Source organism: Bos mutus, chromosome 19, assembly GCF_027580195.1.
Source record: "Bos mutus isolate GX-2022 chromosome 19, NWIPB_WYAK_1.1, whole genome shotgun sequence".
NCBI lineage: Eukaryota > Metazoa > Chordata > Mammalia > Artiodactyla > Bovidae > Bos > Bos mutus.
Window position 1 is genome coordinate 29,381,087 of NC_091635.1, and position 19,220 is coordinate 29,400,306.

Consider the following 19,220-nt stretch of genomic DNA (forward strand, 5'->3'; position numbering starts at 1 on the left):
CCCACTGAGCCAGGAACAAGGCCGTGGGCACCATAGCTTGAGTCCGAACCTGCGGGCAGGGGGTGGAGTAAGCTCAGTGGCTTCCCACATTCCCTCTGGATGTCCTGAGTTGGCAACCCTCCTCTGACCCCTTTCCTGTCTCTAAGCAGCTGCACTCAGGCCTGACAATCTGGTAAAAGCTGCACCTGCCTCCAAAAGGGCTCAGAATCCTTTTAGAAAGTGCAGTCTTTCCAAAGGGCCCACCACTCCTGGCCACCACACAGCCCTACTCAACCCCTCGCTGCCGGTAAGCAGCATGAAATGTTGCATCTCTCAGGGGATGGTGGCAAGAACACTCATCTGAGACTTAAGACTTTCTGGTTCTAGTCCTAGTCCTGCTGTCCTACTTGTCATTGATCTTCTCAAAGTTACTTCCTTTCTCTGGCCCTCAGTTTCCCAGTATGTAAAATGAAGACAATCCCCGTCCTGGAGAAGGAAACCCTCTGACACTGTTGGTGGGAATGTAAATTGGTGCAGCCACTGTGGAGAACTGTATGGAAGTTCCTTAAAAAACTAAAAGTTGACCTACCATGTGACCCTGCCATCCCACTCCTGGGCATATGTCCAGAGAAAACATGGTCCAAAAAGATACATGCACCCCAGTGATCATTGCAGCACTGTTTGCAACAGCCAAGACACGGAAGCAGCCTAATGTCCATTGACAGGAATGGATAAAGATGATGTTGTACATATACACAGTGGAATAACAGTCATTAAAAAGAAGGAAATAATGCCACTTGTAACAACATGCATGGACCTAGAGATTGTCATACTGAGTGAAGTGAGTCAGAGAAGGAGAAATATCATATGACATCCCTTATATGCAGAATCTAAAAAAAATTATACAAATGAACTTATTTACAAAACAGGAAGAGTCACAGAGAACAAAATTATGGTTGCCAGGGAGGAAGGATGGGGGGACAGATTAGTTAGGGAGTTTGGGATGGACATGTACACACTGCCATATTTAAAATGAATAACCAATAAGGACCTACTGTATAGCACAGGGAACTCTGCTCAATGTTATGTGGCAGGCTGGAAGGGAGGGGAGTTTGGGGGAAAATGGATACATGTATATGTATGACTGAGTCCCTTGCTGTGTGCCTAAAACTATCACAGCATTGTTAACTGGCCATACTCCAGTATAAAATGAGAAGTTAAAAAAAAAAAGATAACGCCCGTCCTGTTCAGCAGCTGCTACCACTTAGGGATCACATGAGAGCCCTTGACACATCCACTACACCCTGCTCCTTGGTCAGCCCAGGCTCACATGACACATCTGTCCTCCGACTTCCTGACCTTTTAGTTCCTCAAACCTGCTCAGCTCTTTCCTTACCCTTCCTGGGTATTCATATGTGTATTTTTTTCTTCAAGGAATGGTCTTCCCCTTCGTCTTCTCCTAGTCAATCCCAATTTAATTCAGATTAAATGTCACATCCCTTTGGAAGCCTTTGGCTGGGTACCCTGCACAGCATCACAACTACACTGGACCCTTGAACAACACCCATTTGAACTGCACAGGTCCACTTACACAGGAATGTTTTCCCATAAATACGAGTTACTGTACTATATGATCTGCGGGTGTAGTACCCTGGATACAGGAGGGCTGACTGTAAAGTTATATCTCAACTGCCAGTGGGGTCAGCACTCCTAACGCGCACAGTTCAAGGGTCAATTGTATAATATTCATCTTTGTTTATATAAGTACTTGGTTTGTAGGTCTCAGGAGAGGGGTGGTAGTGCCTGGTACAAAATCAATGTCAAATATTTATCAAATGGTAGGATGGATGGAAGAAGTGATTTGTACGTGAAAGCACATTATACCCAAGGGCGCTTGTGAAAGGCTGCGAGTCACATCCCATCCTGGACTTTTGAAATCACTAGAGTCACGCGCTCTTGGACCGAGTGTGGTCGGAAAATACCCACAAGAAGCTGGTGCGGGGCCCCGAAGCTGGGTTTCCCGGTCGCCGGCGGGTTTTACCTTCAGTTCCACGTGACCTGAGGCCCGCAGCTGATTGGGCGCGGCCGGGCCGGCCCTGGTCCCTGGTCCCCGGTCCCCATTGGTTCCCCACGGGGCCACAGCCGGGCTGAGGACCGCTGGACCATGGAGGCCATGGGGGTGGCCGCGGCTCTGGGGCTCCTGCTCCTCACGGCGGGAGGTTCGACCGGGGACGAGGCCCGAGAGGCGGCCGCCGTGCGGGAGCTGCTAGTCCGGCTTCTGGGGCCCGGGCCAGCGGCCGCCTTCTCCGTGTCGGTGGAGCGCTCCCTGGCGACCGAGTCCGGCCTGGACACCTACCGCTTGAGCGGCGGCGGTGCCGGGACACGGGTGCAGGTGCTCGGCTCCACGGGCGTGGCCGCCGCCGCGGGGCTCCACCGATACCTGCGCGACTTCTGCGGCTGCCACGTGGCCTGGTCGGGCTCTCAGCTGCGCTTACCGCAGCCCCTGCCCGCTGTGCCGGAGGAGCTGACCGAGGCCACACCCAACAGGTACCGCGACAGGACCCCGCCGGTCGGCTCCCCTACAGCTCCCGCTGCCCCCGTTCCCGCCCCCTCCCCCCGCCAGGGGCGCCCCCTCGGGCCGAAGTCCCCGCCCCGCCCCAGTGCCCGGCTGCTAGCAAGCACTGGCTTCAGACTCCAGCTCTGATTCTAAAAGCTGAGTATCCTTGAGTAAGTCACTTGGCCTCTCTGAGCCTCAGCGGGAAACAACGGAAAAGTGGAAACAATGACCTCTACCATGCAGTGGTGCCTTTCTTATTGTGATGATTTGCACGGTGCGGGGTGTAGAATTTGTGGTGCACGATCGGTGAGCAGTAAATGCTGTTCCGTTCCTACCCCACCCTCTCTTCGAAGATGCTCCCTGAGGAGTGACACCCAGCCTGGCACAGGCGTCTGCTCGAGCGCTTGCCCCACTGTCCTGAGATGATGGGTTCACACAGCTGTCTCCCCATTAGACTTTGGGGAAAGGGATCCCCCTTACAGGGCAGGGGCACACTGTACCCAGAGTAGGAATGAAAATGGAATGTGCCCTCTCAGATATCTAGGAGGCTAGAGAGCTGAGTGCTGGGGATAGGTGGGTGGACACCTCGGAAGCTCAAGCCTCAGAGTGTCTGCTGCATCTGGGTTGGATCCTGGAGTGAAGCAGTAGTCTAGAGGCCACACCCGGAGTCACTCCTCTCTGGGCTCCATCTGGGGTAGCAGGGCAAGCTGCTCCCCCAGGTCTTCCCCCGATTGTGTACCCTTAGGGCTGAGAGACCTCCTCTTTGCCCCTAGGGCCGTGCCCCAGCTCCTGCCCCTGCCTGCAGGTACCGCTATTACCAGAATGTGTGCACACAAAGCTACTCCTTCCTGTGGTGGGACTGGGCCCGCTGGGAGCAGGAGATCGACTGGATGGCGCTGAATGGAATCAACCTGGCGCTGGCCTGGAGCGGCCAGGAGGCCATCTGGCAGCGGGTGGGTGCCAACCACACCCCAGGTGTCCTGCCTGCCCCACATCAGCTCAGTATCTGGCACAGAGACTAGGGCTCCAGAAGTGTTGGTAGCAGGAGTGATGGCTCCAGCCTCCCAGCTTCCATGGTTGAGACACACTCGTGGGAGGACTTCCCCAGGGCTGGACCCCAGCACCCCCAGTAAACATTAAGAAGCCAGGTTTCCCTGTCTCCCCACACCACCTGGGTCAGTCAGCTGCTTCTCTGGATTCTGTTTCATTAGCAGCTATTGCTCTGCCTTGTCCTCTTCCTCTCCATCCTTCTTCATGGCGCCAGTTCAGGCTCTCAGTCTCCTCTCCTTGGTCGCCTGCCCACCACAGCCTCTGAAGAGCATCAACCAAAAAATAATGCAAGAGGCTGCATATAAGAAGAGTTTATTTGGGAGACTTTACTAATTGCCATTTGGGAAACACAGGCTCAGATACCTGAAAGAGTGCTCTGAGAAAGAGAAGTAGGGGCTTTTTTTTTGGAAGCCATGAGACTGTTAGAAGTTCCCTGATGGGAATTGTGACTGACAGACATTGATTGCAAGTTATTTTAGGGTAAAGGCCTGATAAGTATCTTGAGTTTCTAGGAGGCCTTTTGGATGACTTGATCAGATTAAAAAGTCAGATTCCATTCTGGCTGAGACATGCATAAATTACACTTCTTTAGTGACCTCCTGGTCATTAGCACTTAGAGAGCTCTCTTAAGAAATATTTTCCTTTCAAAACAAGACTCCTGGCTCTCAGAGTTGTACCAGAGTGTCATTTCTGAAATGTGAATCTAGGGGAGACCTTCAACTTTGAACACACCCAGGAGTTCCCTGTTACCATCAGGTTCTGCCCAGCCTGGGAGCTTCCATGGCTGAGCCCTGAGAGCTCTGGCTGCACCTGGGGCTGCTTAAGCTCCTTGCAGAGCTGCCCTCACCCATCATGCTAGGCTGCTTGCTCCATGAAGCCTTCTAAGCCCCTTCCCCATTTGAGGGAGAACCCCTCTGTGCCTCACCCCACCTATGCACCAAGAGTGACATTCGCAAACTCACCTGCTAACTGATCTATTTCTTCTGGACTGTGGGCTCCTTGCAGGCAGGGATCAGAGCTTGTCTTAGGAACTCTAGGGCACAGAGAAGAGAGGGATGTGTGTTTGTCGAGTGAATGAATCAGTGAATAGAGATGAGTGATTTATATGTGTGGGGCTTGCCTTCCTCCTCAGGTGTATCTGGCCTTGGGTCTGACCCAGACAGAGATTGACGAATACTTCACTGGTCCTGCCTTCCTGGCCTGGGGGCGCATGGGCAACTTGCACACCTGGAGTGGCCCCCTGCCCCCATCCTGGCACCTCAAGCAGCTTTACCTGCAGGTAAAAGGATGGAGAATGGAAGGGGCAGAACTGATGCTGGATAGTCACAGGTCTGGGGTGGGAGTAGGGGGACTCTGTGTGCCTTGGGAAGAGGAGACCTCCCCCTGGCGGGGCGGGGTGGGGGGGGGTCGGGCATGCTCACCACCACCCCTTCTGTTCCTCCCAGCATCGAATCCTTGACCGGATGCGCTCGTTTGGTATGATCCCTGTGCTGCCGGCGTTTGCAGGGCATGTCCCCAAGGCTCTCACCAGGTGATGTACCCTACCCCCACCCCCTCCCCATTCAGCTCAGAGAGAGAATATATATTCCCCTGCGAGACACTATTTGAAGAAAAACTCAAGCTCTGGATGTAGGCCTGGGCTTGATTCCTAGTTCTGTTACTGACTAGCCATGTGACCTTGACTGCTCTGGGCCTCAGTTTCCTCACTTGTAAAATATATGTATGGCTTGGCACAGAGTCTTAGCAAATGGCAGCTCTTAGTGATGGTAGGGGTGCTCCTCTGCTCCTCTGTGCTATACACATCCTCAACTGTGGCTGGTCAATTTCTTCAAGGCCCAACTGAGACCTCCTCTCCTTCAGGAAGCCTTGCCAGGGGCCCCCAGCATCAGTTATCACCTTCCTTGGGCCTATAAGTGCCTGGTTCCCACTGCCCTCAGCGCTCAGCACATGCTGCTGGCCCCACTGGCCACTCCTTGGCCTTCTCAGCTCGGCGGCAAGAAACTCATTCGTACATTTAGCCGACGTTTGTCAGACTGTCTGGGGCTGCCAGAGCAGGCCCTGGGCTGGGGGCTGGGGATGCAGCCACGAAGGTGCACAGAGACCCTGCTCCTGGTGGGAGACACGTTGCCAGGGGGATACAACCCAGTGATAAGGAATGGATGTGGACCAATTCTCCATCAAGGTCACTTCTGCTTGGGGAAGAGAGGAGCAGCAAGGGCTCAGCACAGAGGTGGTATCATTTATTTAAGCCATAGGGAAGGGCTTCTTGTTGTTCCGTCACTCAGTCCTGTCTGACCCTTTGCCACCCTGTGGACTGCAGAAGGCCAGACTTCCCTTCCCTGGCGTTCACTATCTCCTGGAGTTTGCTTAAACTCATGTCCATTGGTTGGTGATGCCATCCAACCATCTCATCCTCTGTGGGAGGAGGAGAGACAGCCAAAGCTTTCCAGACGGGACACGAAAAGGATGTCAAGAAGTAACCAGATGCATCAGCAGGGAGGGGGGAAGCGAGAGCTCCAGGCCCAGGGCACAGCATGGGCAAAGGCCCAGAGGCATGAGGGCTCCCAGAACGGCAGGTGTCAGTGAGGCTGGAGGAAAGTACTGCATCGGCCTCCGGTAAATGTCTGAACTGTCACCCCCTCCCCCACACTAGGGTGTTCCCTCAGGTCAATGTCACCCAGATGGGCAACTGGGGCCATTTCAACTGCTCCTACTCCTGCTCCTTCCTCCTGGCTCCAGAAGATCCTCTCTTCCCCCTCGTGGGGAGCCTCTTCCTGCGGGAGCTGACCAAAGAGTTTGGCACGGACCACATCTACGGGGCTGACACTTTCAACGAGATGCAGCCCCCGTCCTCGGAGCCCTCTTACCTGGCTGCAGCCACCACTGCTGTGTACCAGGCCATGACCGCAGGTACGGTGCCAGTGGGAGGTGAGAAAGGGAAGTCCCCTGGGCCCTCGAGATGGAGTTGGCAGAGGTCAGGGGGTTGGGAGGAGGGATGGGGAATTGTAACACCTCACTGTGACACACAGCACTTTACCATTTCCCAAGCACTTGTACACAAACATCATCTCATTTAGTCACGCTGTGATTGAGAGGTGAGCCCTGGAGCGGACACCCTGCTCCCTCACCGGCCCTGCCACTTCCTGCCTGCGAGACTTGCAGCAGCTCCCCTCCCTCCCAGTACCTCAGCTGCTTCATCTACAAAAGGGGCTCGCTCATAAATAGACTGATGCCCGGCCCAGAGTAAAGTGTCATTAAGTGCTGACTATTGAAAATATTCTATTTGGTCTCTACCTCCATGCTGAGGGCTTCTCAGGTGGCGCTAGTGGTAAAGATCCTGCCTGCCAATGCAGGAGACACAAGAGATAACAGGTTCAATCCCTGGGTTGGGAAGATCCCCTGGAGGAAGGTGTGCATATCCTCTCCAGTATTCTTGCCTGGAGAATTCCATGGACAGAGGAGCCTGGAGGGCTACAGTCCACAGGGTTGCCAAGAGTTGGACATGAATAAGTGGCTTAACACACGCACACATGTGTATGCTGGTAGGCTAGAGGTTAGAGATGTGCCCCCAATCAATAAGGTGCCCTTCCTGGTACACAGATAGGAACACAGCACTCCTCCCAGCCACGAACAAGGGAGGGCAGGAGAAGGGCCAGGTCAGGGATGGCTTGGGGAGGCCTCTGTGTCAGCTGGGAAGGGGCAGATTGGGGTGAATTGGCTCAGGCTTCCTTGAGCAGCGGTGCTCCAAGTGTGGTCTGGGACCAGCAGCGTCACCCCAGGGCCTGTTGGATTGCAGGTTCTCAACCTCCCCTATCTCCTGAATCAGAATGAGGGGGGCTGGGGCCCAGGCCTCTGGGTAATTCTGATGCTCCCTGAAGCTTTGCAGTGCTCAACTGGTAGTCCCAGGGGAAGGGTATGTGTGATGAAATGTCCTGATAACGTGGGTGGGGAGATGATTTACAGGGACATGACAGAGTGTGATAGAGTCATTTAACTTCTCTGGACCTCTGTTTCTTCATCTGTAAAGTGGGGTGAATACTCCGTGCCCCCTCTCCTCTCATCACCCTCCTGTCCTCTGCCTCCCACAGTGGACCCTGATGCTGTGTGGCTGCTCCAAGGCTGGCTCTTCCAGCACCAGCCTGAGTTCTGGGGGCCCGCCCAGGTGGCGGCTGTGCTGGGTGCCGTGCCCCGTGGCCGCCTCCTCGTTCTGGACCTGTTCGCTGAGAGCCAGCCCGTGTACATCCGCACAGCCTCCTTCCAGGGCCAGCCCTTCATCTGGTGCATGCTGCATAACTTCGGGGGCAACCATGGCCTGTTCGGGGCCCTGGAGTCTGTGAACCAAGGCCCCACAACTGCCCGCCACTTCCCTAACTCCACCATGGTAGGCACGGGCATGGCCCCCGAGGGCATCGGCCAGAACGAGGTGGTCTACGCCCTCATGGCCGAGCTGGGCTGGCAGAAGGACCCAGTGGCCGATTTGGGGGCCTGGGTGACCAGCTTTGCAGCCCGGCGGTATGGGGTTTCCCATGGGGATGCAGAGGCAGCGTGGCGGCTGCTGCTAAGAAGTGTCTACAACTGCTCGGGCGAGGAGTGCCGGGGACACAATCACAGCCCACTGGTCAGGCGACCATCCCTACAGATGGTCACCACTGTCTGGTACAACCGATCAGATGTATTTGAAGCCTGGCGGCTGCTGCTGGCAGCCACCTCCACCCTGGCCAGCAGCCCAGCCTTCCGCTATGACCTGGTAGACGTGACCCGCCAGGCAGTCCAGGAGCTGGTCAGCTTGTACTACGAAGAGATGAGGACCGCCTATCTGAAGAAGGAGCTGGTTCCCCTGACGAGGGCAGGAGGCATCCTGGCCTATGAGCTCCTGCCTGCCCTTGACCAGGTGCTGGCCAGTGACTGCCACTTCCTGCTGGGCAGCTGGCTGGAGCAGGCCCGACAGGCAGCAGTCAGTGAGACTGAGGCCCATTTCTATGAGCAGAACAGCCGCTACCAGCTGACCCTGTGGGGGCCAGAGGGCAACATCCTAGACTACGCCAACAAGCAGCTGGCAGGACTGATGGCTGACTACTACGCCCCCCGCTGGCGGCTCTTCACAGAGACGCTGGTGGAGAGCCTGGTCCAGGGTGTCCCCTTCCAGCAGCACCAGTTTGACAGGAACGCCTTCCAACTCGAACAGACCTTTGTCCTTGGCACAAGGAGATATCCTAGTCAGCCTGAAGGAGACACAGTGGACCTGGTCAAGAAGCTCTTCCTCAAATATTACCCCCGGGCTGTCTCCTTCTGACAATTAACTACTCTCAAGCCACCTTCTCCCCAGACTCCAAACCTGAGCAGGTTTCCAGGGCCTGGGGCTGGGCAGGCGTCACAGGAGCACCGCAGGCCTGAGTGAAGGAACTCACTGACCCATGGGGTCAGGCGCGGACTATCTGGAGGGGCTGAGCTGCCTTCCCCCACATCCCAAATTCGGGATCAAAGTACTGTTTTAATACAACTTAATAAACTGGTAAATCACCTGGATGGGTGTGTCAGAATGTCAGTGCTGGACTTCTTGCAGTCCAGTGGTTAAGACTCCTTGTTTCCACTGTAGGGGGTGCAGGTTCCATCCCTGGTCAGGGAACTAAGATCCCACATGCCATGTGGCACAGCAAAAACAAAAAAAGAATGTCAATGTCATGATGCCGGCGAGGACTCGGGTCTGTAGCCTGGGCGCTGGTGAGGTCAGGTCTCCCTGCCCGCTTGCCTTGGCTTCCTCAGTGTTTTGTTTTATTAGTTTTATTGGTCATACATCCAGAATTGATTATATAAATCTTTCAAAATAATGAAATATTACAAGGATAGAATACAATTCAGCTTTAATTGACAAATACTTGACACGGAAACCATTTTTACAAATACTTGTTTTTCTTATAAGAATACTTCAGAAAACAAGCCTCTATATCGCTTACAGCAAATTTTATGGAACTTTTTTCCCCTTTAACCGTCATTTCAGATTTCCTATCACAGAACATCTGACAGACCATAAACCAAATTATAATCAGCTGCTGCTGCTTTGTCTAGTCTTTCCTGATCTGAAAGAATTCATGTATTCAGGCTAGAAGAGGTAATTAAAACATTCCTTCCAAATCTAACTTATATCAGGTTATCACTGTGCTTAGTGAAGAATCTTTTCATTTTTCACTTAGGCTAGTCTGGTTAGTGTTCACCCCTGCTGTTTCAAGCAGAAGGGATAAGTCTTTATATTCCTAAGAGTTTCTAAACTGCAAAAACAAAACCCTAGAAGCAACCATTAAATACAAATATTTAGAAAGCTAAAACATTTGCTAATGATGAGAAACAGAATACTTTAATTTTTAAAATTTATTTATTTGGCTACCCTGGGTCTTAGCTGTGACACGGAAGATCTTCCGTCTTCCTTGCGGCGTGTGAGGTCTTTAGTCATAGCATGCAAACTCTTAGTTGTGGCATGTGGATTCTAGTTCCCTGACCAGGGACTGAACCCAGGCCCTCTGCATTGGAAGCAGGAGTCTTAGCCACTGGACCACCAGAGAAGTCCCAAGAACACTTTAAGATTTGAGAACACTCCTAGTTGAAGAAGAAAGTGTAAGGATCTGGCGCGCTCACACGTGCTTAGTCAAGTCCGACTCTGCCACTCCATGGACCGTAGCCCCCCTGGCTCCTCTGTCCATGGTATTCTCCAGGCAACAATATTAGAGTGGGTTGCCATTTCCTCTTCCTGTGGATCTTCCCTACCCAAGGATCAAACATGAATCTCCTGCATCTCCTGCATTGGCAGGCACTGAGCCACCTGGGAATTCCAAAGGATGTGGCAGTAGTTTTATATTGATAAAATATTGAAAAAAATGAAAAAGGTGAATCTTACATCAGTGGCATATCATTTCTAAAGTGCCAGGACATACAGAATCTTAAGAGACTGTGTCTAGCTGAACTATTTGACATTTTTCTGCTGGTGTGACTTTTTCTTTTTTGGCTGTGCTGGGTCTATTGCTGTGTGAACTTTTCTCTAGTTTCAGTCATGGGGGTTATTCTCCAGTTCCAGTGACGGGCTTCTCACTGTAGTCACCTCTCTTGTTGCAGAGCAAGGACTCTAGGGCACATGAGCTCAGTGGTTGTGGCTCCCGGGCTTTGTTGCTCCGAGGCGTGTGTGATCATCCTGGATGAGGGATTGAACCCATGTCTCCTGCGTTGGCAGGAGGATTCTTTACCACAGAGTTATCCAGGAAGCCCTGATGGTGTCACTTTGAAATAGTCTAATAAATACTCCTTTGTCTGGAACAAATAATCATTTAATTTAGGCCAGGGGAAAATTTACAGAATACAGAACACATTTCCCTGAAGAGACAGGACATCCCCAGGGGAAATATCTGGCATTTATTCCATTCTTTGTTACTGAAAAATGTGTCTGGTTAACAAAAGTTTGTTATACTTTACGCGTAGCTTAAATTAAAATCAAGAGCCTGGCAGCATTCTCCAGTCCAGTTTCTGAGTGCTCATCTCCAAGTATCCAATATTCTTAAAAGAACTCTTTGATCAGACCCTTGCCCAGTTAGAGATTTAACAGTACTTGGGGACTACAATATGTCCCCTTTCTCTGCTTTTTGATTTCTCTTTTCTCACCCTAATGTAACAAGCTGCTACAGGTTTTTACCAAAATACCTGTTTGGTATTGTTTTGAAAGTGGGTTATTCTGCATTACCAAAAGCCTTCCATCACATTAGAATGGGTCACATTAGCGTCTAACTAGCACATGGCCACATCATGTCTGCTGCAGTGATTTTTGCCACTCAGCATAGTTCCTATATCTGTCATGTCCTTGTCTCTCAAAACACCATCTATTAAGCTGATCAGCTCGTCTTCACTCATTGGTGCGTGTTCACTCCCTCCAAGGTTGGATTACATCCCTCACCAGTCAAAGCCAGATCAGGCTGCTTCCTGGCTCACTCAGCCACCAAGCTTCCTCAGCTTTAATACTAACTCCTGATCTCTGAGGCTTCCCAGGTGGCGCAGTGGTAAAGAATCCACCTGCCAATGCAGGGGACACAAGAGACATGGGTTGGATCCCTGGGTCAAGAAGATGCCCTGGAGTAGGAAATGCAACCCACTCCTGGAGAATTCCATGGACAGAGGAGCCTGGCTAGCTACAGTCCACGGGGTGGCAAAGAGTCAGACACCACCCAGCAACTGAACACACATATACACACCTGACCTTTGAACCAAGAATACCCTTCCAAAACACTTTCACACCCTCAGCCGCTAACTTTGGCAAAAAATTGTCCCTGTGGTACAGAGGCTTGCTGGGACAGAGGCTTGCCAAGGCAAGATCTGCCCAGGGCACTCAGCGCCCACATGGGAGCTTCATACCTCCTGTGTGCAAAACTTCACCCTCCCTCTGACTAACAACTTAAAGAAGGGGCTTTCTAAGCCAGGGGCCCTCTTCTCTGCCTTGACCTGGAGAGCAGGCCAGGGACCCACAGGAGGGCTCAGCCTTGAGATTGTGCTGCAGACATAATAAAGGGGTGGGGACCCTGGTGGGCAGGGGCGGAGCGAAGCAGGTGATATCCATCCCCGGAGACCAGAGCCCAGCATATCCGGGATCTCTCCCTGCGCACATCCCAATGGACCGCACTGTAGTACTCATTACCGGCTGTTCCTCCGGCATTGGCCTACACCTGGCCCTGCGACTGGCGTCCGACCCGTCCCAGAGCTTCAAAGGTACCTGATGGAACGGGGTGGAGAGAAGGGAGCAACTCCTTCCCGGCCTAAGGGGGCCTAAGTAAGGCTGAAAGACCGGAATTCAGAGCCTTGTCCTCTCCCTGAACCTCCAGTGTATGCCACGCTGAGGGACCTGGCGTCACAAGGCCCACTGTTGGAGGCCGCCCAGTCCCGAGGGTGCCTTCCCGGCTCCCTGGAGACGTTGCAGCTGGACGTGAGGGATGCAGATTCCATAGCCGCTGCCCAGGCACGCGTGACCGAGGGCCGCGTGGACGTGCTGGGTGAGCCTCCCGGCAAAACAAGCCCGAGAGCCTTCTTCGCTCTGTGTCCAAACCAAGATGTCCCGAAGCCCACGGAGCACGGGGGGGACGGGCGGGAAGGAGGGCCGTGCGTGAGGCGGCGGGGTCGGGTCTCTCTCCCCGCAGTGTGTAACGCAGGCCGGGGCCTGGTGGGGCCGCTGGAGGCACACAAGGAGGGCAGCGTGGACGCCGTGCTGGACGTGAACCTAACGGGGACCGTGCGGATGCTGCAGGCCTTCCTGCCGGACATGAAGCGCCGCCGCTCGGGACGCATATTGGTGACCGGGAGCATAGGCGGCTTGATGGGTGAGCGGAACGCGACCAAGGGCCAGAGGCGCGCGGGGGGAGGGTGGCTCAGCAGGAGCGATGGGGAAGAGGGGGTCCAACAAAAGGGGAGGGGCCTGGTGAGGCTGCCCCGGGACCCTCCGGCGCCCCTCCCCGCGGACCCCTTCCCGGACGCGCCCCAGCAGACTCCTCTCCCTCCCAGCGCTTCCCTTCAACGCCGTTTACTGCGCCAGCAAGTTCGCGCTCGAGGGTTTGTGCGAGAGTCTGGCGATTCTGCTGCAGCCCTTCGGGGTCCAGTGAGTCACCGCCCTGCCCCGGGGACCCCCTGACCCCTGACTTTGGGAACCTCAGCACCCCATCTTGTTGGAACCGCTCTCAGGCATTCTCCCCAGTGCGGCTCCCGTTGCTTGTGCGCCAGGCACAGTACAGGCGCTTGGCGCGGGTCCTCTTGTTCCACCTGTCCACCCTGCTGGTGAGGCGTCGGTATTGGGCAGCTCAGGCCCAGAGAGGCTCGGTGACTGACCCAAGGTCACACCGTTTTAAGTGACCCGGCCAGGTTGGCATTCTGACGCCAGAGCCTCTCTCACAACCTCCAAGGGATGTGGGGGCGCTTTTCCGGCTGTAAACCCGCTTTCAAATAAATGCTCGCAGCCCGAGCCCCGCTCTGGCCCTCCCTTCTGGGCTTGCATCCGCCCGCGCTCACTCGCCGCTCTCCGGCCCGCAGCGTGAGCCTCATCGAGTGCGGCCCGGTGCACACCCCCTTCCCCGAGAAGGTGGAGGGCGGCCTGGGCGGGATGCTGGACCGCGCGGACGTCGAGACTCGCGACCTCTTCAACCGCTACCGTCGCCACTGCGAGAGGGTCATACGTGAGGCGGGTCAGGACCCGGAGGAGGTGGTCGAGGTAAGGGCCGAGCAGGACTGCGGGAGCGGGGGTGGCCCCCGGGTTCTCCAGCCCAGCCCCGGCCAGCGCGCCTCCTCCCGCTGCTGCAGGTCTTCCTCCAGGCGCTACGCGCCCCGCGCCCGGCCCTGCGCTACTTCACCACCGAGCGATTCCTGCCACTGGTGCAGCTGCGCTTCTCTGACCCCAGCGGCTCCAGCTACGTCGCCGCTGCGCACAAGTCAGCGTTCCACGACAAGGCCGCCGAGGGCTCCGACGGCGCCGGGGCGGAGGCAGAAGCCGGTAAACTGGAGGCATCTGAGCTCCGCGCTCCTCTCGCCCCGCAATAAAGGCCTAATCCGCTGCTGTCTCCCGCGCTCTCCTTTGCGGCCCCGGGGGGTGGGGTGCGTTTGGGTAACGGAAAGGGGCTTTGACTGGGCTGACCTAAGTGACCACGGGCGCGCACAGTGAGTGGATGATCGCGAAAGACGGTGTTAGCCCGAGTGATACCTCCGGAAACCGAGGCCCAGAAAGGGGAAGAGCTAGCCTAAGGTCAGGCCTCAAGTTCCCCGAAGGGCAGGTAGAGCATTCCCTATATTCTTGGCGTAGGGGTGTCTGCAGCCATTGGAGTTAGGTGGACCTGGCGGGGGAGAGTCGGCTTGTAACGTGGCTCCCAAGAGTCACGGAACCTTAGGCAACGTTCTGACCTCTCTGAGTCTGTTTTCTTACCTGAAAAATGGGTATGATACCTATGTGGGGGCTTCTCAGGTGGCGCAGTGGTAAAGAATCCGCCTGCTAATGCAGGAGACACTGGTTCGGTCCCTGGGTCAGGAAGATCTCCAGAAGGAGGAAATGACAAGCCACTCCAGTACTCTGGCCTGGAGAATTCCATGGACAGAGGAGCCTGGAGGGCTTACAGTCCATGGAGTCACAAAGAATCAGACACAACTGAGCGCTGTAGGCACACACATATCATGGATTGTGGTAAGAATGAACTGAGATAGTGCCTCAAAGTGCTGGTATTAGAGGTCTTAATAGCAGGCACTGTCTAACACTGTTACTACTAGGGGTATTACTATTGTCATTGTGTTTCCCTGTAGAAGCCAGATGTGTAAAAAAGAAACAAGGCTAAATGAGCAAAAAGGAAACAGCCCCACTCATCCCCTCCTTGCCCCCTGCCCTAGACAACACTCAACAGGAGGGATCCTGACCCACCCAGAAGCTGACTCACCAGGAGGTCTAGCTGAGGCTGCAGACCTCCTTCCAGAAGCCGGCAAAAGGAGCTGGAGTGGCAGGAGCCACTGAAAGGGCCTGCAGGGTTGCAGAGACATCTGATTTCCTCTGAGGTTGGGGCTGGAGGAGGGGTGGAGACAGAGACTAGATGGGGAGGTTGCAAACAGAGGAAAGTAGTAGGGATGCTCCAGGAGGAGCTTAATAAAGAAGATGCATTAGCGGACTCGTCAGGTACGAACACACAGTACTCTGGGTAATGGCACAGGCGCCTTGCACGATAATGTCCAGAGGCATCCTATTTTGGAGGACAGCTTTCTCATTAGAGACCTCAGGACGGGCTTTGTTGGTTATCATTTAAGGCTTGCTAGGTGCCGTCAGTAAGGGCATGTGTGTGCTGTAACTTTCCCCAGGCCAAAGGAGGGAACAAAGACCGAAGTCTAATGATTTGTGACAGTGAGCACAGAATGCGCTCACATGGCCCTGAAGAGAAGACGGCGGCAGGCTTAGGTACTTGACCTGGTTGTGCATGCCATGCGCATTGACCAAGGACGCAGCACTGTCAGATGTGAGCACGGGGCATGGTGGGAGGTGCTGAGTATGCCGGACCAGACCTTCATCTTCTCTCTCTTTTTTTTGGCCACGTGACTTTTGGGATCTTAGTTCCCTGACCAGGGGTCAAACCTGCACCCTCAACAGTGAAAGAGCAGAGTCCTAACCATGGGACCATCAGGGAATTCCCACCTTCTTCCCTTTTTTAATGGTGCATGGTCCACTCCAAGTAGAGTATGTTTCAACAACCAATCCATCACTGGCTGGGAACTCCGATGGATGCCCCCTGACTCCTTTGGCTGTTCCTTTGGGCATTGTATAGACCACATAGGTCATGCTGTTACTGCATGAACCATGTCACTATATTTCAAGGGCAATTGGGTATTCTTGGCAATACGCCATCCCATCCAGGCTCTTCAGTGATTGCTTTTTCAATGCACCCAATCTGTTGTATCTACTGAAGGGTCAGTTTCTAGAGCTTGTACCTAGGCAGGGGATCAGCTTCCTGATTGCTAGGAGATGTCAGTGCCTTATGAACCAGAATGTGGAAAACGGTGAGGACCATCTCAGGTTCTTGCATACGAACACAAATGTCTTCACACATCTTGACCTTACCAGGGCTTATCCATCTCTCAGCTTCCCCTTGTCCAAGCTGTAGGGTAAACCCCTTTATTTATTTTTATAATCGCCAGAGTTTATTCACGTTTCACCAACTGTACAGGCAAGTGAGTGTGTGTGTGTGCACGCAAGTGCAATTCTTTTTTTTAATTCATTGTTTTAGTTTTGGTTCAGCTGGGCCTTCATTGCTGTGTGCAGACTTTCTCTACTTGTAGCGAGCAGGGGCTTCTCATTACAGTGGCTTCTCTTGTTGCGGAGGGGTTAATCGTTTAGAACAGCACAACTGTTCTGCATTCAGCCCATTGGCTGCTGCAGTTCCTTCCTGTTTCCATCTAGATGATGTCATTGTTGGGCAGAATAGCAACTGCAGTCCAAGTGGGTGGGGTGCCCTGGTTAGACCCATCTGTATACCAGGCACCAGCGGGGACCCCTGCTCCCACCTCACCTCTCTACGAGCTGCAGGGGCCACTCCAGGTATAGAGGCATCTCCACATTCCTCAGGGCCAAGTAGCACTTTGAATGTCTAGAGACAGTGGACTGGTACACAAGGTACCCTTTTGTTGCAAATGGCCACTTAGGTAACGTGGGGGTTGAATCCTGGCAAAGGTGGGTTGATAGAACATAGTCTCAACCCTGCTCTTGACAGGGAGGGAAGTTCTTACCATGATAGACTATTCTTTTCATGAGAGGCTCTACCTGATGGGGTGTTCTGTGTACACTGCAAGGAGGCTCTATGGGGGTGTATTGGGGTTTGTCCCCTCCCAGAGCTAGGGTGCTCTCGCCTTCTCTTGTCTCTGCCGCCATGTGTTTGGAGTCACAGATGCCTCTAACTCCAATGGTGTCCCTGCCGGGAGAGGCCCAGTGCCTTGATGTGTTTCACTGGTATTCTTGCTGTCTCAAAGGTGGCTTGCTGCCCTGACCCCCAGCCCCACGTGTGCTTTCTGTTTACCAGGTGGGATAAGGGATGGAGGTACCAGGCCGGGTGGGGAATAAAAGTCCCTCCAAATCCCCCACAAAGGCTTGCACCTCTTTCTTGTTCTTAGGAGTTGGAAAGGCTTGTAACTTATCGATCACAGCTTCCGAGACACGAAACTCTATGGGGTTGTCTGGGCCTTGAATTTTCTGAGGGCTTACCACCCATCCTCTCCTCACTGATGTTCCAGCAACATCTGCAGAAGGTCCTGAAGCAGAGGCAAGTCTGCATATGTTAACATTATATCATCAATGTAATGGGCCATTTTACTGATGTGGGGAAGGAGTATAAAGACAAGTCTGGGGCTCCCATCCCACGACATGTGGAGGGGTTGTGCAAGTGACCATTGGGAAGCCTTGAAAGGTCCATTGTCACTCCTCCCACATGAAGGTAAGTTGATGCCAGGTGTAGAGTGAAAAAAGCATTTGCTAAGCCCAGTACTACATGGTAGGTTCCTAAGATGGCAGGGGTGGCATTGTTGGGCACAGCCACGTGCATGGGGGCTTGTTCAACTCTCCTTGGCCCACAGTCAGCTGCCATGAGCCATCTGGCCTTTTTAGCAACTGTACCAGGCTGATGAAAGAATTAAGGGCAGGGTGTACCATTCCCATGCAGTGCAGTTCTAGAATAGTTTCTTCTGTTTAATTCCTTAAGCCCTGCCCACTTGACAGTTACTGTTCATCCCCTACCGTTCCCAGTTGGTGTTGCTTCATCGCTGGTTCGATTACTTTAACCCTGATTGACTATGCCAAAGCCTTTGACTGTGTGGATCACAATAAACTGTGGAAAATTCTGAAAGATAGGAATACCAGACCACCTGACCTGCCTTTTGAGAAATCTGTATGCAGGTCAGGAAGCAACAGTTAGAACTGGACACGGAACAACAGACTGGATCCAAATAGGAAAAGGACTACGTCAAGGCTGTACATTGTCACCCTGCTTTTTTAACTTATATGCAGAGTACATCATGAGAAACGCTGGGCTGGAGGAAGCACAAGCTGGAATCAACATTGCTGGGAGAAATATCAATAACCTCAGACATGCAGATGACACCACCCTTTTGGCAGAAAGTGAAGAAGAACTAAAGAGCCTCTTGATGAAAGTGAAAGAAGAAAGTGAAAAAGTTGGCTTAAAGCTCAGAAAACTAAGATCATGGCATCTGGTCCCATCACTTCATGGCAAATAGATGGGGAAACAGTGGACACAGTGGCTGACTTTTCCTGGGCTCCAAAATCACTGCAGATGGTGATTGCAGCCATGAAATTAAAAGACACTCCTTGGAAGCAAAGTTATGACCAACCTGCTGCTGCTGCTGCTGCTAAGTTGCATCAGTTGTGTCCGACTCTGTGCGACCCCATAGACGGCAGCCCACCAGGCTCCCCCGTCCCTGGGATTCTCCAGGCAAGAACACTGGAGTGGGTTGCCATTTCCTTATCCAATGCATGAAAGTGAAAAATGAAAGTGAAGTCGCTCAGTTGTGTCCGACTCTTAGCGACCCCATGGACTGTAGCCTACCAGGCTCCTCCATCCATGGGATTTCCCAGGCAAGAGTGCTGGAGTGGGGTGCCATTGCCTTCTCTGTGACCAACCTAGACAGCACATTAAAAAGCAGAGACATTACTTTGCCAACAAAGGTCCGTCTAGTCAAGGCTATGGTTTTTCCAGTGGTCATGTATGGATGTGAGAGTTGGACTATAAAGAAGGCTGAGCACCGAAGAATTGATGCTTTTGAACTGTGGTGTTGGAGAAGACTCTTGAGAGTCCCTTAGACTCCAAGGAGATCCAGCCAGTTCATCCTAAAGGAGATCAGTCCTGGGTGTTCATTGGAGGGACTGATGCTGAAGCTGAAACTCCAATACTTTGGTGACCTGATGTGAAGAGCTGACTCATTTTGAAAAAACCCTGATGCTGGGAGGGATTGAGGGCAGGAGGAGAAGGGAACGACAGAGAATGATATGGTTGGATGGCATCACCGACTCGATGGACATGGGTTTGGGTGGACTCCGGGAGTTGGTGATGGACAGGGAGGCCTGGCATGCTGCGGATCATGGGGTCACAGA

The 19,220-nt window shown here is 53.3% G+C and overlaps 2 protein-coding genes across 2 annotated transcripts; both read left to right on the plus strand.

Annotated features, from left to right (window-relative positions):
• Positions 1-2,085: 2,085 nt before the first annotated feature.
• Positions 2,086-9,112, plus strand: NAGLU (N-acetyl-alpha-glucosaminidase). Its single transcript, XM_070389863.1, has 6 exons — positions 2,086-2,526; positions 3,342-3,489; positions 4,719-4,865; positions 5,032-5,117; positions 6,240-6,496; positions 7,675-9,112. Exons 1-6 carry the CDS (start codon positions 2,144-2,146, stop codon positions 8,877-8,879), a joined length of 2,226 nt encoding a protein of 741 aa, XP_070245964.1. The 5' UTR covers positions 2,086-2,143; the 3' UTR covers positions 8,880-9,112.
• A 3,054-nt stretch (positions 9,113-12,166) lies between these two features.
• HSD17B1 (hydroxysteroid 17-beta dehydrogenase 1) lies at positions 12,167-14,156 on the plus strand. The gene is made up of 6 exons (XM_005899199.2): positions 12,167-12,325; positions 12,439-12,606; positions 12,751-12,930; positions 13,112-13,205; positions 13,634-13,811; positions 13,901-14,156. Exons 1-6 carry the CDS (start codon positions 12,229-12,231, stop codon positions 14,135-14,137), a joined length of 954 nt encoding a protein of 317 aa, XP_005899261.1. The 5' UTR covers positions 12,167-12,228; the 3' UTR covers positions 14,138-14,156.
• The last annotated feature ends 5,064 nt before the right edge of the window (positions 14,157-19,220 follow it).